Consider the following 26,125-nt stretch of genomic DNA (forward strand, 5'->3'; position numbering starts at 1 on the left):
ATGATCACAAAAGGGAAAGATTTATTAGTTTCAACAAAGAATCCAGCACTGCAAAGATTTCTCAGATTGTGGCTCCTCCCTCTGTGTGTTCACAGCTCAGTAAGGCAGATAAATGATTCAGCAATGTTAATACCGTATGGCAAAGAGAGTAGATGACCTATGAGTCAGAGACAGTGGGAAACTAGGTGAATCAGTATATGAAAAGGGACTACGAAATTTAAAAACTACCCAAGAGCTGAGATTCTATTTGGTTCTAAAATTTTCAACACCTCACAAGTTGTGCGCTAGTTTTGAAACGACCACAGCTGATGGGAGTGTCATGGCTGTGAGCACCCATTTCCTGCTTTGCACACTGCCCTGCTGAACTCTGCCATTGCAATCCTTATCCTTCCCTGGAGGAATGCTTTTTTCTGAGCCCCATGACACATTAATTTTCATTGAAATGTTTGACACAGCCTCTCTCAAATATGTTACAACAAAGTTTATGTAAATCCAAGCAGTCATAGGAATTGTGAATAGGCACAGAAAGCAAATGCTAATGTTTATGCAATAGGTTAAGGCTAACCTTCATTTTTCTTAACTGTTAAACATGCCATGTAGATTCTAATGTGATGTGTATAGAAGAATCTGTTCATGTCCTCCAACTGTTTGCCTTCTGGAGCTTCCTGTGGCCCAGATGTAATACACTCCAAGGCCGTCTTGTAAGAAAGCCAAATAATACAGTGCTTAAAATAATCCTATTTAAGTGACCAGAAAAATTTTGGAAAAAAAAAAGGAGAGAAAGAACAGTGTTCTTTATTATTTCAGGGAATAAAGTATAATTAAAAAAATAAATTGAAAAATTGTGTTGTTAATTTTGCACATTTGCATTGGGTCTTTCATCTAAATATTTTGAAGCTTCTGCTTACCTCTCAGTCAGGTACGTATAGGGAAAACATTTTTAATTGATCGCCTCTTCCCTTTCCCCACTTAATGGGTAATAGACACTTGGCTTTTCTCCATGTGGAGCTCAAGATGCTGTTGAAAGTAAGTGCAGCAGACATCTGTCTGGTTGGTAACCACTGCATGCTAAATGCAGAGTAGAGTAGTTATCAAAGTGTGGTGTCTTGGATCCACTCAATATGCAAGTTCTTACCACAGAAACCTATTAAATCAGAAACTCCGAAGATGGGGTCCAGGAATCTGGGTTTTAAAAGGTCCTCTGGATGATTCTGATACAATGCTCAATCTAAGAACCACTGGCATAGAACATTAGAGATAGCATCTTTTCATTTTATTTTTGAGGAGTTAATAGAGGGAGAACAGGAAACTCGAAGGAAATTAGTGTATAAAGCACAGCTGGTTTAATTAAATAAAGTGAAAGTGGCTTATGGTTGAAGACTGAGAAACTCTACCCAGTTCCCTCTTCTATCCCACCTTCTGAGTTCACACATTTCAGAAAACCAAAGACTCCATGAGATGTATGCCCTCAGAGCTTATGCAGCACACAGCTGTGTGAGCTCCAAGAAGGCTTACCCAGTTTCCTTGCACTCCAAAACCTTAGCTCCCAAGGCCTTGGATGAGCTCTATCTGGGGTTGTCCAATATCTCTTCTGAGACCTTGCATGTTCTATTCCATACCTGGAATGCCCTTTCCCCACTTGCTCACTTTAAAATTTCTGTTCCTCCCTTAAATCTCAACTCCAGCATCATCTGCTCTGTGAAGTCTTCACCAAATGAAGGGAGATGTTCACTCAGGTGTTTCTTAGCACCTTGTACAGTTTTCTATATTATTTTGCTCATGTCACAAAATATTACAGTGTATCCATCTCTTTTTCTCCACTAGAGTTCCAAGTCTTCTCAAGAGAAGAACTATTTCTTTACTATTATTTCTAGTGTCTGATATATTATTTGGTAAACAGTAAACAATAAAAAAGTTGCAATATTTTTTCCTCTCTCTCTCTATGAATTATTATAATTCTGCTAAATCTTTGAGAGTAAGTGGGTGACCTTAAGACCCTCTGCCTCATATTATGTATATTTCTTAAGAACAAGGACTTTCTCTTCCATAACTACAACACAATGATCAACTCAGGAAATGTAACATTGATACATAATTATTATGTAACATTCAGTCCATATTAAATTTTTACCTGTTGTCACCCTTTATGTCCTTTACAGGCATTTTTTTTCCCAATCTAAGATTATTCATTGTCTTTAATTGCCACTTCTCCTTAGACTGTTTTAACCTCAGTTGGTTCCTTAGGTTTTCTTCGTTTTATCATGACACTAATATTTTTGAGGAGCCACAGGTCAGGTGTTTTTTAGATTGTCTCCAAGTTTTGTTTTGTATGATTGTTTCCTCACTATTAGACTTAAGTCATGGGATTGGAGGAGGACTACGATATAAGTGATGTAGTTTTCCCATGCATCACATCTGGAAGTATGTGATATTGGTATAGCCTACCATTGTTGGTTACATCATGTCTACCATGTTTTTCAGTTGTAAAGGTACATTTTTGCCCTCTGTAACTTACAAGTAATGTGTTAGGAGATACTTTGAGACTGTGTTAAAACCTTTTCCCCAATATGTGTCTACCCAATGGTAGCTTCATTTGATGATTATTCCCTCAATCAGTTATTATTATGGTGGTTGCTTGCCAATTTTTTTGCTTGTAATTTTTTGTAGCTGAATGAGTCAGTCTTAGAAGATAGATGGTCTTAGTCGACTATTGAACTGTTTGACTTCTCTCAGCATACTTTGAGGGAAGTGTGATTCTACTCCACACCCATTAGAATTATTTCCAGAAAGGATCAGTATTCTATGCTAGCCCTACCTAGTGGCACTTCACTTAATGGCTCAATTTTTTTTTCCCTCCACAATGAACTCTATATGTTCAAATGCAAAACCAATTCAGAAACTTAAACTAGATATAAGCATCCTAATGGAATTGTATATACAATATAGGTATTAAGTTCTTAATCTATAGAACTTTTTCTCTTCATTAATGTAAATACACATATGTGCAGCTGTAAAATGTTTATAAACTTCCGACTTCCCCACTGGATTTCCATAAACAGCTCTGGTACTTTATATATAACTAACTAAAAATATTTTCATTTCTTGTTATTAGCTGCATTAATACTAATAATTAGGATACAATCGAATATGAAGATGTAGATTCCCTACTTGAAGGTTTTCTATTTTATCCAACTTTATTAATCTAAGAGTTAAAAAGTTGCGGTATAGTATTTTATTATAACAACAATAATAATAATAATAATAAAATAACATCTGAATTTATTTTGGATCATTCTTCTTGGCCCTTTCAAATTTTCAAGCCCTTTACTCTCGAGCTCTATTCTTTGTGATCATACATTTGTTTACTTGTCAATAGATAAAAGTTTATTGGGGAATAGGATATTTACAGTCTTAAAGTATCTTCCCTCAAATTACCTATAAGCCTCCATGAGGAGGCATTAGTGGGAAGTTGGTGTTTCTCTGAGGAACCGAGAAATCCAATTGTATCACATCTATTATTGGAAAATTATTGGACCAACACCCTCTGGAGCATTTGCAATATAGTGGGCAATGTAGTAGATGTCCCAAATCAGTACCAAGCCCTTGAGAGTCATCACAGAAACCTCAGAAGGGGAACTGGCTAGCTCAAGTCCACAAAGCAAATGGTCAAACTGACACCAGAGTTAAGGCCTCTGGGCCTCTTTTGAGGTCAAGGCTTCTCCCAGTATTTTCTGTTACCATAAAGTGGTAAAAATAGATGTGGTTATCCCATATCCTTGAGTCATTTGTAAGTAGTAAATTAAGCATGCACAGTAGGAATGTTTCCTTAGGGAAACAGGATGGCTCCACTTAGGCTTTCTGGAAAGAGGGCCTCAGTTGTTGGATAGCTGGGATTTCTAGACACCATGCTATGATTTCCACACAACTTTCCCCTTAAAGGGTCCGAGACTGCAAAGTGATGTAGACACAAGGAGATACTTGCCTAAACTCTTTGATACATTTAAAGTATGCGTTTAAAGTTTCCTGAATTTCTTAGTGTTTCCAGTATGTAAAGTTTCTCCCTCCAAATAGATTGTTCAGTTTTCTAAACAATAAAAGCAAGGTTTGTAGTTCCATTCTCTGGAGCACCCCACAAAGCGTTTTGTAGATAAAACTGTGCTCTCTGAAGACAAACTGGTGGATACAGGAACTTAGGGCTTGAGTTCGCGTTTTTACCCCATGGTAAATTGTTCACAGGTCTTCATTTTACATGAGTTGGGCTCTGGAGAGTGCAGTGACAGTCTGGACTTGGGCATTTTCATTGAGGGTTTAGAATTCCTGTCATGTGCTGTACCTAGGGTGGGGTTACATGAAACAAAGCCTGGCAGTCCATTGCCGTGTAGCTGTGGTTTGCTACTTAGCCTTGCTGGGGCCCCATTTCTTCATTTCCATCAACAAGAGGAGCAGAGTAAGGTCTGTTCTGTTGGCCTTTCCCAGGTTTGAGGTGAGGAATACAGAGATATCAGCATAGTAACTTAAAAAATAGCAATCAACTGAGTGAAAATTAAATGAATTAAGTAAAAAATATAAATTAAAACACACACACAAAATAAACTCCTTATGAGTGCACAATGCAGAGTATTACTGTTCCTCTACTTCTGCAGATTCTGAGTTTCAAGTTAGAGGCTTCTTTACTTCTTAGTGGGTAGCCAAGGAGACTTATTTTATTTAACAAGCACTTAAGGAGTGATTTCTATGTACCGGGCATAGGTGAAGCGTTTTACAGTAATGAGCTCACTTAATCCTGATGGCAAGGCTCTGAGGTAGATGCCATTCTGGTTCTAATTTTATAGATGGGGAAACTGAGGCACAGGGCAGTGAAGCAACTTTCCCGAGATCAACTACTAAGTATGGGTCTGGGATTCAAACTCAGACAGTCTGTTAAGAATCCTTACTTTCAGCTCCCTGAAGATACCGAGGATGGCTGGCTAAGAATATAAAGAGAAGGTGTTCCCTATTCCATTTGAAACCTCATTCAACACGAATTTCTTATTTTTAAAAACGTGGACTTCTTTAGAGTAAAAAAAACAGAAATGGAATTGGGACTGGATAATTTTCATGGAGGCCTTCAGAAATAAATTCAACTTTGACATTCAGCTTCTTCTGGGAACATGTAAAATATTTCCAGGCTATCCTGATTTTATCAGGCCAATGTGCTCCCAAGATATTTGAATATTTCTGCATGCCACAAATATTTATAAGGTTGTCCAATGCTTGTATACAAATACAAACAAAATCATCCAGAAATGTTTATGTTCCACTGAATGAATTCAGTGTGTGAGACAGAAATTCTATCCATGCCCCATATGTTTCAGACTTCTCAGGTCATATCTGGACAACTTTAAACAGTGAAGTCTGAGGTAGTCATGCCAGGTGTTTACAAAACTCCTCCTGAGCTGGGTCAGCAAGATCATCTTCCTTGCATAATTGAAACAATGTAGAAACAAGCCCTTTATTTATTTATTTTTTTAAATCAAGTTTCCATTAGTCTGGGGAAAGACATCTTTATATATATATTTTTTTTTAAAAATTCAACTTTTGGAGATATAATTAACATATGACATGATGCACTCATTTTAAACATATGAAGACAGAATTTTAATTATGAGGTTTTTTTTTTTTCTTTTTCTTCCCTCCCTAGGTCCATATCCAGAATGGAGACTTGGAAGGCATTTTGGGAGTTCATCTTTCTTGCAGCTAGTTTTGGCTTCATCAAGTCACAGAGAATTGGTAATGCATTGGATTCTCTAAGCTAAAAATGATGACCTTCCCGGGGACCTATGGTAGTGACTGTCTTAAAAGATAGTACAGAAGCTTTATAATCAATGGAAGGGAAATACTTCTTTTCAAGAGAGCTTAGAATCTAGAAGCTATTAGGGAGCAGTGGGCACATGATTTTTTTTTTTTTTTTCAAAGCTAAGTCTCAAATGACACACACAAAAAGCTATTAAAAAATGCTATACTTCTGAATGCATTACCAGGCTCTCAAATGCTTTTGTAAACACAGACCTATTCTCTTGATTCTGCATTTTGCTTTGTCTCCTTTGGCAGAGCTGTTCTGAGAGGTAATTGTCACAAGATGGATCACTTCACTAAATGCCAGTGACACCTTTGTATTGTTTTTGTATTGTCATTTTAACAGATTGTTGTGACTTTTCACATGAAAGTCTCAGGAAGAAAAGATTGTTTGAGTAGCCTGAAGCCCAACTGAGACAATACTAAGGTTTAAATATAAATATTTAATTACACAGAGTGTTATTTGTTGGGGGAAAAAGACAACAACACATGAAGCTCTCTAAATTTTCCCTTCAGTTCTGACTCCCCGCTATTGGGAACAGAAACCGTCACAGTCTGTCTCTTCATGTTTCAAACACCTTCTAAAATGACAAAGGGCTGATAGAGGTGTTAAGAAAAGGAACAATGTATAAAAATGCAACACATCTCTCCAGGTGTACGTCTGGAACCCGTACTTTTTTGCCTGGAAAACCGTTCCACAACTGTGAGTTTTCTCCTGATTGGAAAGATCAGGGCAACACTCTTATGTCTGTGTTTATCTCCTCTGAAAGAGATGTAAAGGAGACAAAACACTCAGTCACTCCTACACAGCATTGCATTCTGGAGAGCCAAAGGGAAATAACGCTTCAAGATCCATCTGCCTTTTCAATAATCATGATTCCACTTGGCTTTATGACCAAGATTAGGCAAACCTCTGAGAAGTGGGACTCTGGAAACTTAAAGTGATTTAGTGTCCCTGGAGCACACCACTCTTTGTCAGCCCTTCTCTGCCTAAACTCTTACAGGGTCTTTGCCTTTCTATAATATAGACTTTTAATTTAATCTTCTTTATGGCAGTCCTGGATGTCAGGAGACCTGGTTTTTAACTGGTCTGTTCTAACTGATTTATGCCTTTCTAGGTCTTGTTGTTCTTATCTGTGAGATGGACAAACTGGATTCATTCTTCTACACTTGCATTTTTCATTTTTAAAAAACGTTATTTATTTATTAGAGAGAGAGTGAGAGAGCACAAACAGGGAGGGGAGTGGAGAGGGGGTTGGAGAGGGAGAAGCAGACTATCTGCTGAGCAGGGAGCCCAATGTGGGTTGAACTCGATCCCAGGACCCTGGGATCACGATCTGAGCTAAAGGCAGATGCTTAATGGACCAAGCCACCCAGGCACCTCTATACCTGCATTTTTCAATACGGTGGCCATTAGCCATATGTGACTATTTAAATTAGATTAAAATTCAGTAAAAATTTAAATTTATTTTCACATTTGTGCTAGCTACATTCCAAGTGCTCAATCACCACATGTACCTAGTGGCTATGGTATTGTATTCTATAATCTCATAGGGTTCTTTCTAGCTCTAAAATTTTCTGATTCCCTTATTTGGTTTCATTAATGTTCAATATTTCCATTCTTATAAGAGATACTCCCTTTTTCCCTTCCTCTGTCCTCCCTTCTTTTCCAAATATTTCCTTCCTTGAATATTTTTTTTGGTGACTATGCTAGATACCTGAGTGATGGACAAACAAACAAAAGATAGGGTGTCTGTCTGCACAGAGCCCACTGTCTAGTTGGGGCGATTGCTATTAGTTGAATAAGCACATTGATGAATGTTACATTAAAAAATGGGAAAAATGAACACGATTCTATGAGGATTTATCAAAAAAAAAAAAAAAAGAAAGAAAGAAAGAGAGAGAAAGAAACTCAGCAGATGGAAGAGCATGTAGGGGACACATGGCAGCTGTGAGAACTTGGACTAAGGAGCCTGAACCATGGAGAGCCAAGTGGAGAGGTGACAGTATGTACAGGGCCAGGCCCAGCCAGTATTTTAACCCTCCAGACACAAGATCAAATACAAGATGTATTTAATCAGTGTGGCATAATCATCCTCTGATTGTTGAACCACTTGAAACTAACATCCTCTTCAGCTAGTTTCTGTTTTGTTTCTCTTCTCTCTTATTGCTGATTCATGGATTCTCCTACCATCATCATGGACAATCATGTTGCCAAGTGTGGGGGGAACAGTCATGCCAGTTACTGATGAACAGGGAGATCATAATCACTCTTCCTTTCTTTTGGTCCCCACAAGCACAGTGTTCAATTCATGCATTTACTTTTTGCCAGAGCAGTGCAATGTTTGAGTTGGAAGAGACCAGGTCATCTGGTCAAACCCTTATCATAGAAAGATGCAATCTGAGAAGCAGAAAGATGAGCTCTTGGCCCCAGTCCTGCAGCCACCTGGTGTCTGATCCCTTCCATGCTGGAGGCCAGGGTGGGCCCAGCTGGAGTGACACTCCCTCTGGTCACTGTTGGGGTTGTGGTTTCTGGGGTTAGAACTGGGTTTGGGAGATGTGGTTGTACAGTGCAGGCTTGAGTTTAGGGAGCCAAAGGACAAGTGGGAGCCACACTTATGGTAATGCCAGAAGATAATACTGAAAGGGGCTGGTGGTAGCTAAGGAATGCCAGGGGTCAAAGCTAGAAAGCAGAGGTCTTAGGTCAGGTTCTCTAGATGCAGAGCCTGAGGAAAGGATTTGGTGAACATGTTATTGTGAGGGAATACTCTTTAGAACAACCTGTAAGGGAATAAGAGAAATGAGATAGGCTGGGGGTGAAGAAGCCAAGCAAGGACGTAATCTCAGGTAATATCCAGCCTTGGCCTGAGCCATGGAAGATGCTGGAACATAAATGACACCGGAGTTTTTTCAGTCAAGGCAAGGGGGCCAGGTACTTGTGACACCATATGATCGACCATTGGCCACCAAGGTGGTATAAATTTCCAGGTGTCTTCAGATGTGGTTGCTCTGCTCACTACAGCCAAGGACAAGTCTCTAGACAAAGTGTCAGAGGGGAGCAGTTAACTCTAGCACTTGTAGAAGCTGGGGCACAGGTGTGCCAGCCAGCAAAGATCTAGGTGGGGCAACAACACATCCTCTACTGGTCAAAAGTATTTTCATTTATTAAATTTAAGGGATGGGTGGAGAGCCATAGTCAGGGATCTCACTGAAGGGATCAGATATCTGTTGAAATGAAACAGAGTGGCTGGTGAACAAGGGTAGATGGTGGCCACGAGGAGACAAAGGAAGATGACGATACGCTTAGGCTGTGCATATTAGCTATTGTCAAAGAGCTGTGCAGGCAGATCTGTGGGCTGTGACGGCAACAAGTGGTAGCTGTCAATTTTGTGTTGTTTTATCTTGAATTGACTCTCTTCTCCAGTCTGCAGGGAGGCGTCCGTGGGAGATGTCGTGTTTCTAGTGGACGCCAACATCAACCCCCAACATACCCGCAGCATGCGGGACTTCTTGTACATCATGGTAAACAGCTTCAATGTCAGCAAAGAGTCCATCCGCGTGGGGCTGGCTCAATACGGCGACCAGCTCCACTCCGAATTCCTACTTTCCTCTTACCCCCGCAAAAGCGATGTGTTGAAACAAATTCAGAGCTTTCAATTTAGGCCTGGGGGCCACAGGTTGGGCCTGGCCCTGCAGGTCCTTCTAGATGAGCACTTCCAGACAACAGCAGGGAGTCGGGCAACCCAGGATGTGCCTCAGGTGGCCATGGTGATCAGCAGCAGCCCCGCTGAGGACCGTGTGCGGGAAGCCGCCGAGGCCCTGAAGAGGGCCGGCGTCCATATTTTTACCGTTGGTGTCAAAGATGCAGTTTTGGCGGAGCTCAAGGAGATTGCGAGCAGTCCGGAGGAGAAGTTCTCTTCTTTTGTTCCCAAATTCTCTGATCTGGGCAGTCACGCTCAGAAGCTGCGGCAACAGCTGTGCAATACTTTGGCAAAGGCAGTTCCACCTGCTGATGACAGCTTTCCAGGTACAGAGGATTTCAATTTCCCCTTCTTGTTTCTGATCTAGAAGTCACAGGACTCAAAGCTTTATCTCTTCTTCATCTCTCCCACTATCCTTGTTTTCCATTTGTGTGGACATTGAATTTTAATATTACAATCTCACTAAACTATCTGTACTCAAAGCTCCTCTCCAATCATTGACCAGAAACTTAGCAACTTTTTTTTTTCTTAAAGATTTTTATTTATTTATTTGACAGAAGGATCCCAAGTAGGCAGAGAGGCTGAGAGAGAAGGGAAGCAGGCTTCCCCCTGAGCAAAGATCCCGATGTAGGACTTGATCCCAGGACCTTGAGATCATGACCTGAGCTGAAGGAAGAGGCTTAACCCACTGAACCACTCAGGCATCCCGAGACTTAGCAACTTTTTAAATAAATCCTGTGGGCCATATGCTGGTTCTCTAAGCAGATGTAATGGAAGTTGTTTTTGGAGGAAGAATATTTGTTCTTAGAATGATATTCTTCCTGGATTAACTTATCCATGTTGCCTGGGTGGGGGGTTGAGGAAGAGAGAGCAGCAGTAGACCCTCCAGGAAGCTTGCTTATTTTATTGCCACTGTGTTGGTATAAAGTATTGGTTATGAGGATGAATTTAGGGAAAAGTAAGGTCTGGGCTCAAATCCCAGTCTTCCACTTCTTAACGGTGTTAATTCGAACAAGTTACTTTATCTCCCTGAATCTAAATTTTCCTCCTAGGGTGGTAGTACCTGCCTCAGAGAGTTGTTGAAGTCATTAAATAAAATTATGTAAGTCGGGTGCTTATCCTAGTGTTCAGCCCATCAGAGGTGATAGCAGTATGGCCATTAGCCATGATGATCTAACTGTCATTAGCTTTGCACTCCTGTTGGTGGTGATGGGGTAGAGACTTGCAGAAATCCTTTAGGAGTTTATTACTTAATTCTATGAGAAAGAAAGGAACTTTGAGCAGAGGAAGAGAAGCTTGCTGGTGGTTTTCATCAAAGAGGATAAGCCTTCATTACTTATTCATTATTTTGGCATTTCTACATAAGGTAGGTAAATTTGAAGTAGTGTTGAAGCTTTTTACCCATTTGTTGCTGCAGGTGTGTGGTGGTAGTATTGCATTTGTACAGCCAAATCATATACCTTGTTTTTGTGTATCACTCTAGGGTTTACAAAAAGGTTTTAAATACCTAGTAATATTAAATACCATTTTCTTGGTACTATACTATTTGACAAACTTGTTTACATTGCCCTTCTGACTGATAGATACATATGCAAGGTGATTCTTTGTTAGACCCATGGGATGTGTATGATATGTAGGGTAATTAGTATTTACTTTTACATAGATATGTGAGGCAACTGGTATTATTATTTGTATTTTTTAAGTGAGGAAACTGAGGGCAAAGGTAACATAACTGGATGGCACAGCTAGGATTTGGTCCCAGGTTTTTAAGACCAGATCCATTCCAATAGGACAAGTGTTGTAGGTTGCATTCCCCAGAAGCAGAGCTTGAGGCAAGGATTTGGATATACATTATTTATTATGGAAGTGCTCCCAAGAGATTGGTAAGGATGTGGGGGGGTGCAAGACAGAGAGGTAGAGGAAAGAAAGGAAGAATGTAATCTCAGGCAAGCGAAGGGTAGTTTTAGCTTGATTCTACAGGAGAACTCAGGAATATAAATTATGCTTCAGCTAGGCTTTCATATATAGTAGGCAAAACAGCTCCCAACAGCTGAAGGGAAGTCCAACGATCAGAGTACAAAAATGGTGAAAAGGAATTCAAAAGAACCTGGGCAGAGCACAAATAATGTCTGCTACAGTAGATTATCTTATTTTATCCTCAAAACAACCTTTTGAGAGTGTGAGGGCTGGTATAAAGATTTCAGTGCTGTAGAGAAGAAAACCAAGTCTTTGAAAGGTGGTTGATAAATAGATCACAAGGCTCTATGTGGTGGAGCTACAATGATGTATATAATGAAACACAGGACACATTCCAGCTTTTTGGCCTGTTGGTACCAGCACACTTGTAGAGATGAAGTTTATTATCACTGGAAAGAGGACAACTCCTTTCTCAGCATACTGCTACATATACCCCTTTAAAGAAGGGGTTTTCTTCTTTATGAGATTCAAGGGATGTCCAAGTGAGTTTCAAATTGGACATATCGGTAGAACAAGACAGAACCCTCGGGAGATGATGGAGTTGAGGGAAGGAAAGGCACAGGGAATGTTGTTACTTCTCTGAGCATTATAATTTTGGGTTTCTGAAGGCCACAGAGTATAGTCTGATTGGCCCTATTCTCCTTTCTGTATATGATTCTGCCCCATTAGTTCCAAGCATTTTGAGTGACTCCAAGATTTTGTCTTCCTTCTTGCAGCTTGCAGAGAGGCAGCCCTAGCAGACATTGTCTTCCTAGTAGACAGCTCAACCAGCATTGGACCCCAGAACTTCCAGAAAGTGAAGAACTTCCTTTATTCTGTGGTTTTGGGGCTTGACATCACCAGTGACCAGGTCCGAGTGGGACTTGCTCAGTATAATGACAACATATACCCAGCCTTTCAGCTGAACCAGTACCCTCTGAAGAGTGTGGTCCTGGAGCAGATCCAGAATCTTTCCTACTGTACAGGAGACACAAACACAGGAAGTGCCCTGGAGTTTATCAGGATATGCTATTTGACGGAGGCAGCTGGCAGCCGGGCCAAGGACAGGGTTCCTTAGATAGTTATCCTGGTGACAGATGGGGAGTCAAATGATGAAGTCCAGGAGGCAGCCAACAAATTAAAAGAAGATGGAGTGGTTGTGTATGTGGTAGGGGTCAATGTTCAGGATATCCAGGAATTGGAAAAAAAAGCTAGTGAGCCATTTGAGAAGTATCTCTTCAACATTGAAAACTTTAACACCCTTCAGGATTTCTCAGGAAGCATTCTTCAGACTCTGTGCTCCACAGTGGAGGGTAAGATAAAAGGTAAGAAGGGGTGTCAAAGCCTAATATTCTGACCAGGACACCTAAATACAGTAAGAGCTAGGATACACTGAGTGTAGTGGGAAGGCAGGAGAATGAGCTGACTGCCATCACTGGAGAACCTGGGGGCACTTCCTAGGTGAAGGAACCTCAGAGCTGGGGGTTGAACAATGAGCACAGTCTTCATGGATAGAAAAGGATGTCTTGCCATGTTGTCCAGAAGAAGTCCCGAAGACCTATGTTCTTGATCCTGCCTGTGCCAATTTCTAGTTAGGTGAGTGTGGACAAGCAGCTTTACTTCTTCACATCAATGTTCTCATCTGTACAGTGAAGATAATAACACTTGCCTAGTAGGATGGTTTTTGGAGACTAAATCAAATGAGTATAAAAATAGCTAACACAAAATAACTCCTCCATATATGTCCATTTCCCTTGCCTCTTCCGTTGGTGGAAGAAGAGTAGGCAAGAGGTGCTTCAGTGTAATAAAACAGACAACAAAGGCAGCAGGGTGCAAGAGGGAGAGAGTCTTGTGAAAGGCTCACACTGAGGAGGTGAAGTAGAATATGTACATTGTTACATAAATACAGCACCTCTCCTTCTTATATTTCCTGCATCCTTGTATTCAGTTTTCATGAGATCTTGATTTGATTTACTTTCTCTTCTATGTCTTTGCCTTCTTCCTCCTCTTTTCAATTCCAGAATTCTCCCAGGTATATGCAGATGTGGTCTTTCTTGCCGACACCTCACAGGGCACATCATGGGCCACTTTCCAGTGGATGCAGAATTTCATCTCCAGAGTGGTTGACCTCCTGGATGTTGGCAGGAACAAGTACCAGATTGGGCTGGCTCAGTATGGTGGTCAAGGTCATACTGAATTTTTGCTCAATACCTACCAGACCCGGGATGAGATGACTGCTCACATCCGTGACCACTTTTTACCCCGAGGTGGCTCCAGAAGGACAGGCAAAGCCCTGCGATACCTTCATCAGACCTTCTTCCAGGAGGCAGCGGGAAGCCGGTTTCTCCAGGGTGTTCCCCAGTATGCAGTGGTCATGACCTCAGGCAGATCTGAGGATGAGTTCTGGGATGCTGCACAGAAATTGAGGGAGAAAGGCGTGAAAGTCATGTCTGTGGGTGTCCAGGACTTCGACAGGAGAGAACTGGAGGGGATGGCAACCCCACCCCTTGTATATGAGATGGAAGGACAAGATGGAGTCAGACAGTTGATGCAGGATGTGGGTGTGGTGATCCAAGGGACCAGGCAGCCTGGGTTTGGGATTGCATCTGAGAAGGAGCCTGTAGTAGGTAAGATTTGGTCCCTACATGTGTCAGCCACTGGGAGGTCTCAGAAACTCTAGGGGAGAAAAGAAAAAAAGAAACTCTGGGGAAGAGCAAAGAAGGGGAGAATTCTGGATTCCTCAGTACAGGGATACCAGCACCAGTGGATGGGGAAGAGGCGGCGGCATGGGGTTTCCTCAGGCACATGCCATGTGTTAGTTAACTACAATCACAGTGAGGCTGCAGAAGAAGCCATCCAAAAAGTCTGTGGCCAAAAAGAATCATTTATTTTTGCTGATCTGCTGGGGATCAACTGATCTTTGTTGGGCTCAACTGAATGGTTTTTCTGATCTTCCCTGGGCTTTTTCACAGATTTGAGATTTGGCTGAGGGTTGGTTGATCTACATTTGGCTCTGCTCCATAGCTCTCATCTTCCTCCTGTAATTACTAGGCTAGTTTGGGCATATTATTTCCATGGTAACTGCAGGGGTGCAAGAGAGAAAACCTAATTACATAAGCACTTTTAAAACCTCTGCTTCATCATCTGCTAATATCCCATTCACCAAGCAAGTCATATAGTCATGTCATCATCAATGGAATAAGAAAGTATATTTCTCCCATGGAAGTGAGATGCAGGGAGTTAATATCTCTGAACAATAATTCAAGTTACCATATGCATTTTCTAGGAGAAGGAGAATTCAGACTTCTCCCCAAAGAAGCTGGTGTTCAAAATGCTCAAGGAAGGTGTTATTAACATTTTGAGGGAGGACATTCATAGTGTAGGATTGTACTATTCACTGCCAGAGGTCTAGCATTCCTGGTCCCTGCCAACAGCATCTCCAAGGACAATTCAAAATATTCTCATATATTTCAAAATGTCCCCTGGGGATGAGAACCACTGAACCTTATGTCCTGCTAAGTCCCTTGATATGTTCTAACCATTAGCCAAACTGAACCACTCACCATTTGCTCTATACGTGCCATACTTTCCCACCACTATTTCTATCCTTGAATGCATTAGATCACCAGCCTAGATGCCCACAGGCAAAACTTCATCTTTTAGTTGTTATCTTCTTGGCAGAGCTTCTGGTTGATCTTCACAACAGAAATGATAAATCCCTTCTTTCTCTGAATTATCAGAGCTCTGCCCAGACCTCTCAACATGTAGAGCTTGAAAGTCCTTTGCATTTTATAGTCAGAGAGACCAACACATGTGAGACAAGATGAGGAAAATCCAAGCACAGATAATAAGGAACTAAGAAGCACCTTAAAAACATTACATTAAGTTGAAGTAGAATAAAAGGGGCGTGGGTAATGGAGAATCTGACCTGGGCAGAATTGTGTTGGTCCATCAATAATATATAGAGAAAAGGGAAGAGCCTTCTTGGTAAGGGGAAGACCTTCAGTAAGTGGAAAGTGGAAGTGGAAATAGGCGGGATAAATGTGGAAGAAAATGAAAAAATGGAGCCGATTGGAGGAGGGGGAGGGTAGTGAGAGGTAATGAGAGGTACTGAGAGATGAGACTGATCAGGTAGGATGGACCCCAACGGTCCTAAAGGACCTGGGAAGTAACTGTAGGCTTTTAGGCAGGAAAAATAACCAAAATGGTCTTAAAGGAAGGCTTCAAAAGGCAGGCTGAGTTCCACATGACACCTCAGACTCAGGAAGACTGTAAATCTGAGCTGTCATTTATCACATATGGAGGAGTTACTTGGGTCAAGAGCAATGCTGGCTCTGATAATGAGGAAAAGGAATGAATCTTGAAGACAACTTGAGAGAAAAATACAGTTGACCCTTGAACAACTCAGGAGTTAGGGGCCCTTACCCCACCCCAACAGCTGAAAGTCTCCATATAAATTTTGACTTTCCCCAAACATAACTACTAATAGCACACTGTTGATCAGAAAGCTTACGGATAGCTTAAACAGTGGATTAACACATTTTTGTATGTTATATGTATCATATACTGCATTCTTCAATAAAGTAAGCCAGAAAAGAGAAAAATGCTATTAAGAAAATCATAACAATGAGAAAATACTTTTATAGTACTGTACATACATTTATTGCAACAAATCCGCATACAGGCAGGCTGAGCCAGGGCTGCACAGGTTAGGCTTGGCATGGAGATGGCGATGTCCTACAGCCTGGTGGTTTCCAGTTCGTGGAGGCAGCTGCCAGGTGGGCCTGTGGCTGGTGGCAGTAACCTTGAGGTGTAGTATAGATGTTCTATTGGCCTGGGAATGTAGCACTAGCCTGTGGACTTGGGCAGATGTGGCCCACTAGGAGTGCACTGGCTTCTGGAAGGTGGAGGGGAGGAGCACCACAATGGAAAGAGTCTGTCTGAGACCCTGGTGTGTGGAGAGCCAAGTGGGAGGGTGTGGGTACACCAGGAGCTCAGGGTTTCCTGCCCAGTGCTGTCCCTGACCTCTAGGCATTTTCCTCTGCGTCAGCCCAGCCTCCTGCCCCAACCCTGGCACTTTACCCAACCACCCCATGGGCACACAGGGCAACCTGCAGCCCTACCGAGTCCCAGGGCCCCAGGGGCTGCTGACAGCCTTGGCGGGCCTCCCTCGTACTCAGAAGCTAGTAGGCACCTTTGATTGTGTCCCTAGAGACTTGGGTGGGCAGTTGTAAATAAACGCCTTGTGGCTTTTGGTGCCAACTCTTAAAAAGAAATCCCATGTGTATAAGGGACCATCATAGGGCAAACCCATGTTGGTCGAGGGTCATCTGTAATAGCACTTGGTACCAGCAGATCAAGGAAGGGAGAAGTCAAAGATGCTTTGGAGTTTCTATAGAACATGTTTTAGATTTGGCAAAATCAGGGGGCAACACTCTTTAAATCTAGGATTATTTGAGGGTCTTTATAAAAAAGGGAAATCACAGGATCATGAGAGGCCAAAGGTGAGTCAAAAGGTGATTATTGTCTCTATAAACATTTTTTAAAAAAGATTTTATTTATTTATTTGACAGAGATCAGAAGTAGGCAGAGAGAGAGGAGGAAGCAGGCTCCCTGCTGAGCAGAGAGCCTGATGCAGGACTCGATCCCAGGATCCTGGGATCATGACCTGAGCTGAAGGCAGAGGCTTTAACCCACTGAGCCACCCAGGCACCCTCTCTCTAAACATTATTTAACAGGACTCCACTCTCTATACCTTGGCTTCAGCCTTTTGCATGGGTGATTTTGGTTTGTGTTAGGGAGGTTTCTGTTCTTATATGTATGTGGACACAGTGGGTTTCCCTGCGTTAGGCAGGCAAAATCTTAAATTTGGAGGGAGGGTCTGCACTCCCTTGGAAGGGAGTTTAGGCAGGTACAGCTCCATGCTCCCATTTGAGGTAGGTTCAAGAAAAGGCTCTTTTATAGCAGAATGAAAAAGTCAGTTAGCCCAATTTGTGGACAAAGACTTTTCATAGGCAATCGCAACATTTCATGTTGTCTCTGTTGAAGTGACATGAGATTTATCAGAGAAAGATGCACAAGTTAATAGTCACAATCTCTTATTTGTATGTGTACTGAGAGGAAAAATTATGAAGTCAAGGAGGTTTTAGGCCTATAATAGAGAATTTGATTCAGTGGGGGAAAAAAAGGGGGAAAAAAAAACTAGTCGAGGCAGGCTCAGATGTTTCTAATGGACATTGACAAATTGAGAAATTGATCTTAAAGCACTTCTTGTGGATATTCACATATTTACATATTTTGCAAGTGATGTGAATACTCTTCCCAGTGAAAAATTCTGTGATAAGTATGAAACCTGTGATGTTCTTTGACTATCATGCCAAATACTGCTCATAAAGACTTCCACTAAATTCTAAAACCCATTCATATAAATTAGTATGATATACTTTTAGAGTTTGTAATACTAAATATATTATTACAGTATATAAAAAGATAGCATAGTACAACATAAAAATATAGCATGATACCAAATGAGTATATTGTCTTTATTACTCTGTTCTCATGCTAAAGTCCTTCTTTCTGTTTTTGTTTATAGCATGTCCGACAACTATCTCCACTGATTTGGTCTTTCTCATTGAGGAATTCAGTTGGGACAGGCAATCAAATTTCCAACAAATCGTCAACTTCTTAAAGACCACTGTCAGCTCTCTAAACGTTCATCCAGATGGTGTGAGAATTGGCTTGGTCTTTTACAGTGAGAAACCACGACTTGAGTTTTCCTTAGATGCATTTCAGAACCCAGCCCAAATCTTGGAGTATTTGGACAAATTAACCTACCGGAGAAGAAGTGGAAGGACCCAGACTGGAGCTGCTTTGGAGTTCCTAAGGAATCAGGTTTTCATTGAGGAAAAGGGCGGGCGGTCCAAGCACGGTGTGCAGCAGATGGCGGTGGTCATCACAGAAGGCTTCTCCCAAGATGAGTTGTCCAAGCCAGCTTCACTCCTCCGTAAGGCAGGGGTTATCATCTATGGGGTGGGCACCCACCTTGCCTCAGAGAGTAAGGACCTGGAGACTATAGCGTCATATCCTCCTTGGAAGCATATCATCTTGCTGGAATCTTTTCTGCAACTCTCTGTTGTGGGAAACAAGATTAAGAACCAGCTCTGCCCTGAGACTGTGGACAGAAGCGTTTCCCTTTCTGGGATGGGCCAGGATCCACAAGAAGGTAGGAGAACCTTTTCCAAATTTGATCTTTTTTTTTTTTAAATACCTTCACTCTGCTTGTTCCACATACCTGCCTCCTCTACTCCTCAACAAAGGAAAGATTTTGGAGTCAGTTTATTAAAAAACAAGAACAAAGGAGGTGCCTGGGTGGCTCAGTCGATAAAGTGTCTGCATTCAGCTCGGGTCATGATCCCAGGGTCCTGGGATCAAGCCCAGCATTGGGCTCCCTGCTCAGTGGGAAGCCTGCTTCTCCCTCTGCCACTTCCCCTCGTTGTGTTCCCTCTTTTGCATGTCTCTCTCTGTCAAATAAATAAATAAAATCTTTAAAAAAAAACCCACAAAATTTATTTTTGTTTTGATTCCAAACAGGGCAAAAGAATATGAAGAAAAAGTGAATATTCCTTTCTCATCCTATCTTAGCCTTCATCCCTTTTATTAGTTTTTAAAATTTATTTTTATTTTTTATTTTAAAAAGGATTTTATTTATTCGTTGGACAGAGAGAGAGAGAGCAAGGGGAGTGGCAGGCAGAGGGAGAGGGAAAAGCAGACTTTCTTTATTTTTTAAAAAAAATTTTTAAAAGATTTTATTTATTTATTTGAGAGAGAGAGAGGGAGAGAGAAGGGAAGAAGAATGTGAGAGAGAGACAGAGAGACTACAGCAAGGGCAGGGGCAGAGGGAGAGGGAGAAGGAGAAGCAGGCTCCCTGCTAGGCAGGGAGGGGGTGGGGCTTGATCCTGGACCCTGAGATCAGGAACTGAGCAGAAGGTAGACGCTCAGTGACTGAGCCACCCAGGCGCCTGAGAAGTAGACTTTCTGCTGAGCAAGGAGTCCTGTGTGGGACTCAGTCTCAGGGCCCTGAGATCATGACCGGAGCTGAAGGCAGACACTGAATCCACTAAGCCACCCAGGTGCCCCTTTTTTATCAGTTTGATGAAAATATATGTAATATGTAATTTACAGTAGAGGCCTTAGGGATGTAAGTATGGATTTACTGAATCTTAACTTTCTTGAAGTAGAACACGATTTCTAAAAAGATAACATTCTTGAAATTAAAAAAATTTAACTTAACATGTAAATGAACATTAATTTGCCAGTCTTTTGTGTAGAGCCAAGGCTTCTTTGAAAATGAGCCCCGCTGATTGGATTTCCGTATGTTTTCTTCATCAAACATCCAATAGTATAGTTTGTGTAATTTCTAGTTTCTTTATTTTTTAAAAAGATTTTATTTATTTGTTTGACAGAGAGAGATCACAAGTAGGCAGAGAGGCAGGCAGAGAGAATGGGGGAAGCAGGCTCCCCACTGAGCAGAGAGCCTGATATGGGGCTCGATCCCAGGACCCTGAGATTTGGATCTAAGCCTAAGGCAGAGAGACTCAACCCACTGAGCCTCTCAGGTGCCCCTAATTTCTAGTTTCTTTAGAGTGGGAAGAAAACTTAGCTACTTTTGAAACAATTTGAGTATAAAATCTTGATTTTTGATAGTCTCAAAAATTCAGTTTTTGTAGTGCTATCTGGTACACCAACAATTTCCTTTAAAACAATTTGCGTTGTTGGATCTTGTCTAAGCAGTTAATCTGGTTTTCATAGACATAATAAACCTCTTTTATTTACACTCACATCCTATTGATTTGTACAATATTTGATTTGTTGTGTAATTGTAGTAACAAAACTGCCATACATAGGCTGAGTATAAACCCACATTATTCTTGGTAGGCTTATTCTTTGTTGACTTTACAAATAAAACAGTCAGTTACTTCACCAGTAAAAATGGGTTAATTTGGGAATGGCAGAGAACTGCGATTCGGGACAGGCAAGCTATAGTAATAACAGTAGGTAAGTCCAACAAGAAAAGGAGAAGAATATTATTTTATTGGGAAGAAAGAAATTGGGAGGGATTGTTTTGAATGAAAGTCCATTAGAAAAATGCAAGAGCTTAGAGTGATGGCAGTTTCCCCTTGGCTGAGTTGCTGGGATAGTTGATTTCGTTTAGGAGATGCATTATTCATTCTTTTCCTGTTGGGGCTATAATCGTTTCTTTCCTGCTGAGGAGTCTTCTGTTGGGGACTGAAATGGACAAGTGGTAGGGCATGAGAGTTCCCCTTTCCACTCTGCCATCTCCATTTTAGAGAAGCCTCCCTTTATTAATTTTCACATCTTCCACTGAGTTAAGCAGAACTGTGTTGTGTTACCCTTGGGGGTCCCATGGGGAGGGCACTCAGTGTATTGTGGGAGCATCATTCATGTGTGCTGCTTCCAGCCTGCGAACGGGAGAAGAATTAGGCACAAACAAGTTGGCTGCAAGAGAAAGGGAGCAGGGGACAACAGTCGAAAAGACTGCTGCCCCGAGCAACTCCACAGTCTCACTTTTATTAGGTAGAAACAATAACCAACAAAAGAGCCAATGAAGGTCAAACATTAGTCACATGTCTTGCGGACAAACAAGAAGGAGGGCAAACTTTATAGTTAAACAAGCACATTTAAAGGACTCCTCTAACTAACAACAGGCGCTTTTGGGAGGAGAAAAGGGAGATAACAGAAAAGGGAAGCAGGCGGATTCCACTCTGAGCTGGCGAGGCATTCCCAGCTGCTCAGCTTCAAGATTGTATGTTGTCCTTTCCCGCAAAGGCCTGTTGCCAGTATGTGTTTTTCTTAAAGCTATACCTAAATGTGCTTGGTAACTCGTAAAATCTTCCAGGGGTTCTATTTTAAGTAATACATTGTTCTGAGGGGCAGTTGCACATGTGTGACTAGAGAAAGGGAAGAAGTCAGTAACCTGGTGAGCTGCTTAAGAGGAAGTTTGTTAGGAGAGCTCTTGCTATGTGTGCAGTTTCAAAAAAACACCAGAGAGGTACATCTGGGTGGCTCAGTGGGTTAAGCCTCTGCCTTTGGCTCAGGTCATGACCTCAGGGTCCTGAGATTGAGCCCTACATCCGGCTCTCTGCTCGGTGGGGAACCTGCTTCTCTCTCTCTCTCTCTCTCTGCCTGACTCTCTGCCTACTTGTGATCTCTCTCTGTCAAATAAATAAATAAAATCCTTAAAAAAAAACCACCAGAGAAAACATAGCAGTTAAGTATATGCACCTTGGAGTGAAAGTGCCTGAATTTTAAGTCCCTAATTTTCCACTTACCAGCTACCCTAAGTATCTTTGTGTCTGTTCATTTCTCTATTTTTGTCCACCCATGCTAATATTTCTAAGATTCAAATCAGGATAATAGAAAGAAGTTGACTACTTGAAATGCAGATAATTAACTTAAAATTCAAGGCTGTGATTATATCTTCAGGGGAAAATCACTTAGCTTTTTTTTTTTTTTTTTTTAAACAATCAATAAATAATCTTGTAATTTCTTGCATTACTTGTGCCGAGGTCTAGAGATTTAAAATATCTAAATAAATTCCCATCTTTCACTTTGGCATGTATTTTTGGTCCCTTTCTCTGTTATGGGAATGAGAAACAAAATCATTATGAATTTCATTTCCTTGGGCACCCACTCCCTATAATCTGTAGGGGAGAAGGGGAGAAGAAGCCTCCATTTCTCTTTTCTAATTCGTAGACAGCATAACAGCTGCATAACAGCTAAAATGAAACCTGAAATCAGGAAAATCAGTCCAAAATCTAGAGTGGTTAGAGGTAAATGGAAGCTGGGGCAATTTTACCAGAAATCTGTCCCAGATGACCATAAGATCATGACTTACAATGTCTTATAAGATCATGACTATAATATCTGCCATTTATTACTCATCAGCTCTGTGGCAGACTCTGCTAAGCATTTTGTATATGTGATAGATATGGATGCATAACAGTGTCCAGACTATAAAAGTTATTCTCTCTCTTCCCTCTTGCCTCAAAGTTCCATCTGCCAAGATTGGCATGAATGTATAGTGCCAGACACTCTTTAGGGCTCTGGGATCCTTTGGACTATGCAAAGGCCCTGCGCTGCAGTGGAGCTTCTTTGGACTACTGCTGCCTGGGGCTGGCTCCAGAGATGCCTCTTCCTGCCCAATAATGTTGTTTTGCAGACTTGAGCAAGCCATCTAGCTGTCATCAGTGAATGGATGGCTTCTAGTAAGTTCTGCATTTCTGCCTTCTTTTTCTATAACTTCCCCTTGAGTCTCCAAGAATTCAACAAACACTCTACCAGAGAGGTAGATAACTATTTTCCACACCCTTCCAAGTCACACCGCCTTCCAATATCTGCCCCGCTAGACTAGAATTGTCAGATATAGTGCAGGGTGTCCAGTTGCCTTTGAACTTCATTCTGATAAACAATAAATACTTTATAAGTGTGTCCCATGTATCATGCAGACCAAGGTCCTTCCAAGTGAAAGGCTTGACCAAGGGAGCCCATCTGCCACCTCAGTCCACTTCCCATCCAGCCAGGAAACATGGAAAGTCTCCTGATTTTTCCCTGGGGCAAGGGAGGCTAGAGATTAGAAACACAAGGCTGGACCACATTTTCTGAGTGGTGCAAGAAGAAAATAATGTGTCTTTTTTTTTTTTTTTTTTTTTTTTTTAAAGAATCTGCTGTGTGACAATGGGTGATCTTATTCATTTTTAATAATCAGCTCTGCTATTCTTCTATGATCTGATTTAGTCCTCACTATAATCTTACTGAGTAGGTGTTAAGATTGCCGTTTGACAGGTTAGGAAATTGAGACGCAAAGGGGCAAGCCTGGATACCAAGTGGTTGAGAAAGGATCTAAACGTAGAACCATTTTGTCCTTTGGAGTCTAAGCCTTCATACACAGTGATTCAGTTAAGTAAGGCTCATTTAAAACAGAAAATTTTATATTAAATTAATTAAGTTTCAGCAAGTATACTCTTTTGCCTATATTTTAAGAGGGCTGACTTGCATGGGTCACAGGAATATTGGATACTCAGAAAATTCCTAACTTCAAATATGTCCTGTTATTTTACTCTGGCTTGTCCTCAACTTCCCCATTTTTTAAAAAAAGATTTTATTTATTTATTTGACAGACAGAGATCACAAGTAGGCAGAGAGGCAGGTAGAGAGAGAGGAGGAAGCAGGCTCCCTGCTGAGCGGAGAGCCCGATGCGGGGCTTGATCCCAGAACCCTGGAATCATGACCTGAGCCAAAGGCAGAGGCTTTAACCCACTGAGCCACCCAGGCACCCCTCAACTTCCCCATTTGAGAAATATCAAGTACTACTTACTTCATGTCTGAAGTGTGGTTCACCAGAAACAGACTCTGAGAAACAGACTCTGAGGCAAGGATATGGATGCAAGTGATTTATCTGGGAGGTGCCCCCCTGGAATATGGTAGGGGGTTGGAGATTTGAGAAAGGAAAGGAAGGCAGCCAACTGAGGCTGAATTAATGAGGTAATTGCTGTAGGCAGCTGGAGCTCAGTTCTGCTGGGGACTCAGGGAGATTGCGTAGAGTTCGCCTCAGAGCTGTCCCACCCAAAGGGCAAGGGAGCTGGGTATGTATCCACTACTCCCCTCTCAGTCATTGGTTGGTGGTGCTTCCAAACTCACGCCCAGGCATTGCGGCCTGCCTGCTATGTAGTTGGTTTTGCTTCTGGTCAAGCAGTATCCTTAGACAGAGTCATGGGTACTTTCAGTAGAAAGCTGTTGGCTCTCAAGGGGACAATGAGAGCTGAGGGCCTATGGGTGGGGATCAGGATGAACAGCTTTGGCTACAGGCTATGTCACACCCCATTCTAATAGGTTGCTCCTTCTTATTGTCTAGACTGTGTACACATGGAGAGGGCCGATATTTACTTCCTCGTCGATGGCTCTAGCAGCATCAACCATGACAATTTTCTTGAAATGAAAATGTTCATGAAGGAAGCCATAAAGAGGTTCCAAATTGGGCCTGACAGAGTACGGTTTGGAGTTGTTCAGTACTCGGATGAAATTGATATTCATTTCATCCTCAACCAGTATTCCAGTGTGTCAGGGCTGAAGGCAGCCATTGATGACATCCAGCAGAAGAAAGGGGGCACCATGACTGGTGAGGCCTTGAGCAGCATGGCTCAGGTCTTTGCGAATACCACTCGCAGCAATGTGCCTTGGTACCTCATCATCATCACAAACGGTAAATCTGAGGACCCAGTGGCTGAGCCTGCAGAGGCATTGAGGAGAGATGGAGTCACCATTTATGCTATTGGAGTAAAAAATGCTAATGTTATGGAGCTCAAGGAGATAGCTAAAGACAAGATGATTTTCACGCCTGAGTTTGATTCCTTGAAGGCCATCCAAAAAGATGTGGTACAAGACATCTGCTCCTCAGAGAGTAAGCGTTGTTTCTTTCTAGTCTCTCTTTCCCTCTAAGTGTATGTATCAAATCTAATTAGATAGGCTTCATTCTCAAAGTGTGGACTCATTGGGGTCCAAAAGTGAATGTTGGACACAGAGTGACCACTACCTGGAATGAAATAAGCTGGTTAGATTCTATCTTTATCAGCTGTGCCTCCTTTGTGCTGGGTCACAGAAAATATATCTCATTGGCTTCCTTTTTTGCCCCCTTTAAAAATATTTTCATGTTGTCTATATGCCACCCTGGACTGTCCCTGGGGACTTATAGTTTATTGGTTTCAGACTCTGAGTAATGTTCTGTTCTCCCTTTTGTCCCCAGCCTGTAAGAATAGGCAAGCTGATATTATCTTCCTGATAGATGGTTCGGAATCCATCTCCCCGGAAAACTTTGAAAAGATGAAGGGATTCGTGAAGAGGATGGTGAACCAAGCTGATATTAGTGTTGATGAAATTCAGATTGGCCTTTTGCAGTTCAGCTCAGCCCCCCGAGAAGAATTTAGGCTTGACCGATACTCCTCAAAGGTGGACATCCACAGAGCCATCTCAAATGTTCAGCAGATGAATGATGGCACCCGCACTGGGAAAGCCCTGAATTTCACTCTGCCTTTTTTTGACAGTTCAAAAGGAGGGAGACCCAATGTTCAACAGTATTTGATTGTGATCACTGATGGGGTTGCCCAGGATGATGTAGTCATGCCAGCCAAGGCTCTCAGGGACAGGAACATCATTATTTTTGCTATTGGGGTGGGAGAAGCCAAAAGTGCTCAGCTTTTGCAAATTACTGATGACCCACAGAAAGTATACTATGAAGAGAATTTTGAGTCCCTGCAGAACTTGGAGAAGGAAATTCTTCTTAAGGTCTGCCTTCCACAAGGTGAGTGACAGAGGGTTGTTATTTGATCTAGGAGCCCATTGTAAGTCTCAGGGATGCTGTTGTCTCTATTAATAAAATGAAACTGATCCTTCTAGCCGGAGGAGGGAGGGAGGGTCACTCTGAGGGGAGGACAGTGGACCTGAACCCCTGATGCTGTGGTTCACCTTTCCCTAGGGTTTCTTTCAATCGTTTTCATGGCTGTCACCACTCTGGACTCCAGGGGCCTGACCCTTCTCAGAGGTCTGTCTCTAGAATGTCC

General features: G+C 41.8%; 1 protein-coding gene across 1 annotated transcript in view; it reads left to right on the forward strand.

Moving 5' to 3' along the window:
* The first annotated feature begins 5,693 nt into the window (after positions 1 to 5,693).
* Positions 5,694 to 26,125, forward strand: part of LOC132010492 (collagen alpha-4(VI) chain-like) — a 90,949-nt gene continuing 70,517 nt past the window's right edge. The window contains 7 exon segments of the mRNA XM_059388327.1: positions 5,694 to 5,769; positions 9,260 to 9,862; positions 12,230 to 12,817; positions 13,514 to 14,119; positions 18,085 to 18,714; positions 24,424 to 24,969; positions 25,312 to 25,866. Of these exon segments, the coding sequence (XP_059244310.1) occupies positions 5,694 to 5,769; positions 9,260 to 9,862; positions 12,230 to 12,817; positions 13,514 to 14,119; positions 18,085 to 18,714; positions 24,424 to 24,969; positions 25,312 to 25,866 (3,604 nt within the window).

The sequence above is a fragment of the Mustela nigripes genome, chromosome 2 (assembly GCF_022355385.1).
Source record: "Mustela nigripes isolate SB6536 chromosome 2, MUSNIG.SB6536, whole genome shotgun sequence".
Taxonomy (NCBI): Eukaryota; Metazoa; Chordata; class Mammalia; order Carnivora; family Mustelidae; genus Mustela; species Mustela nigripes.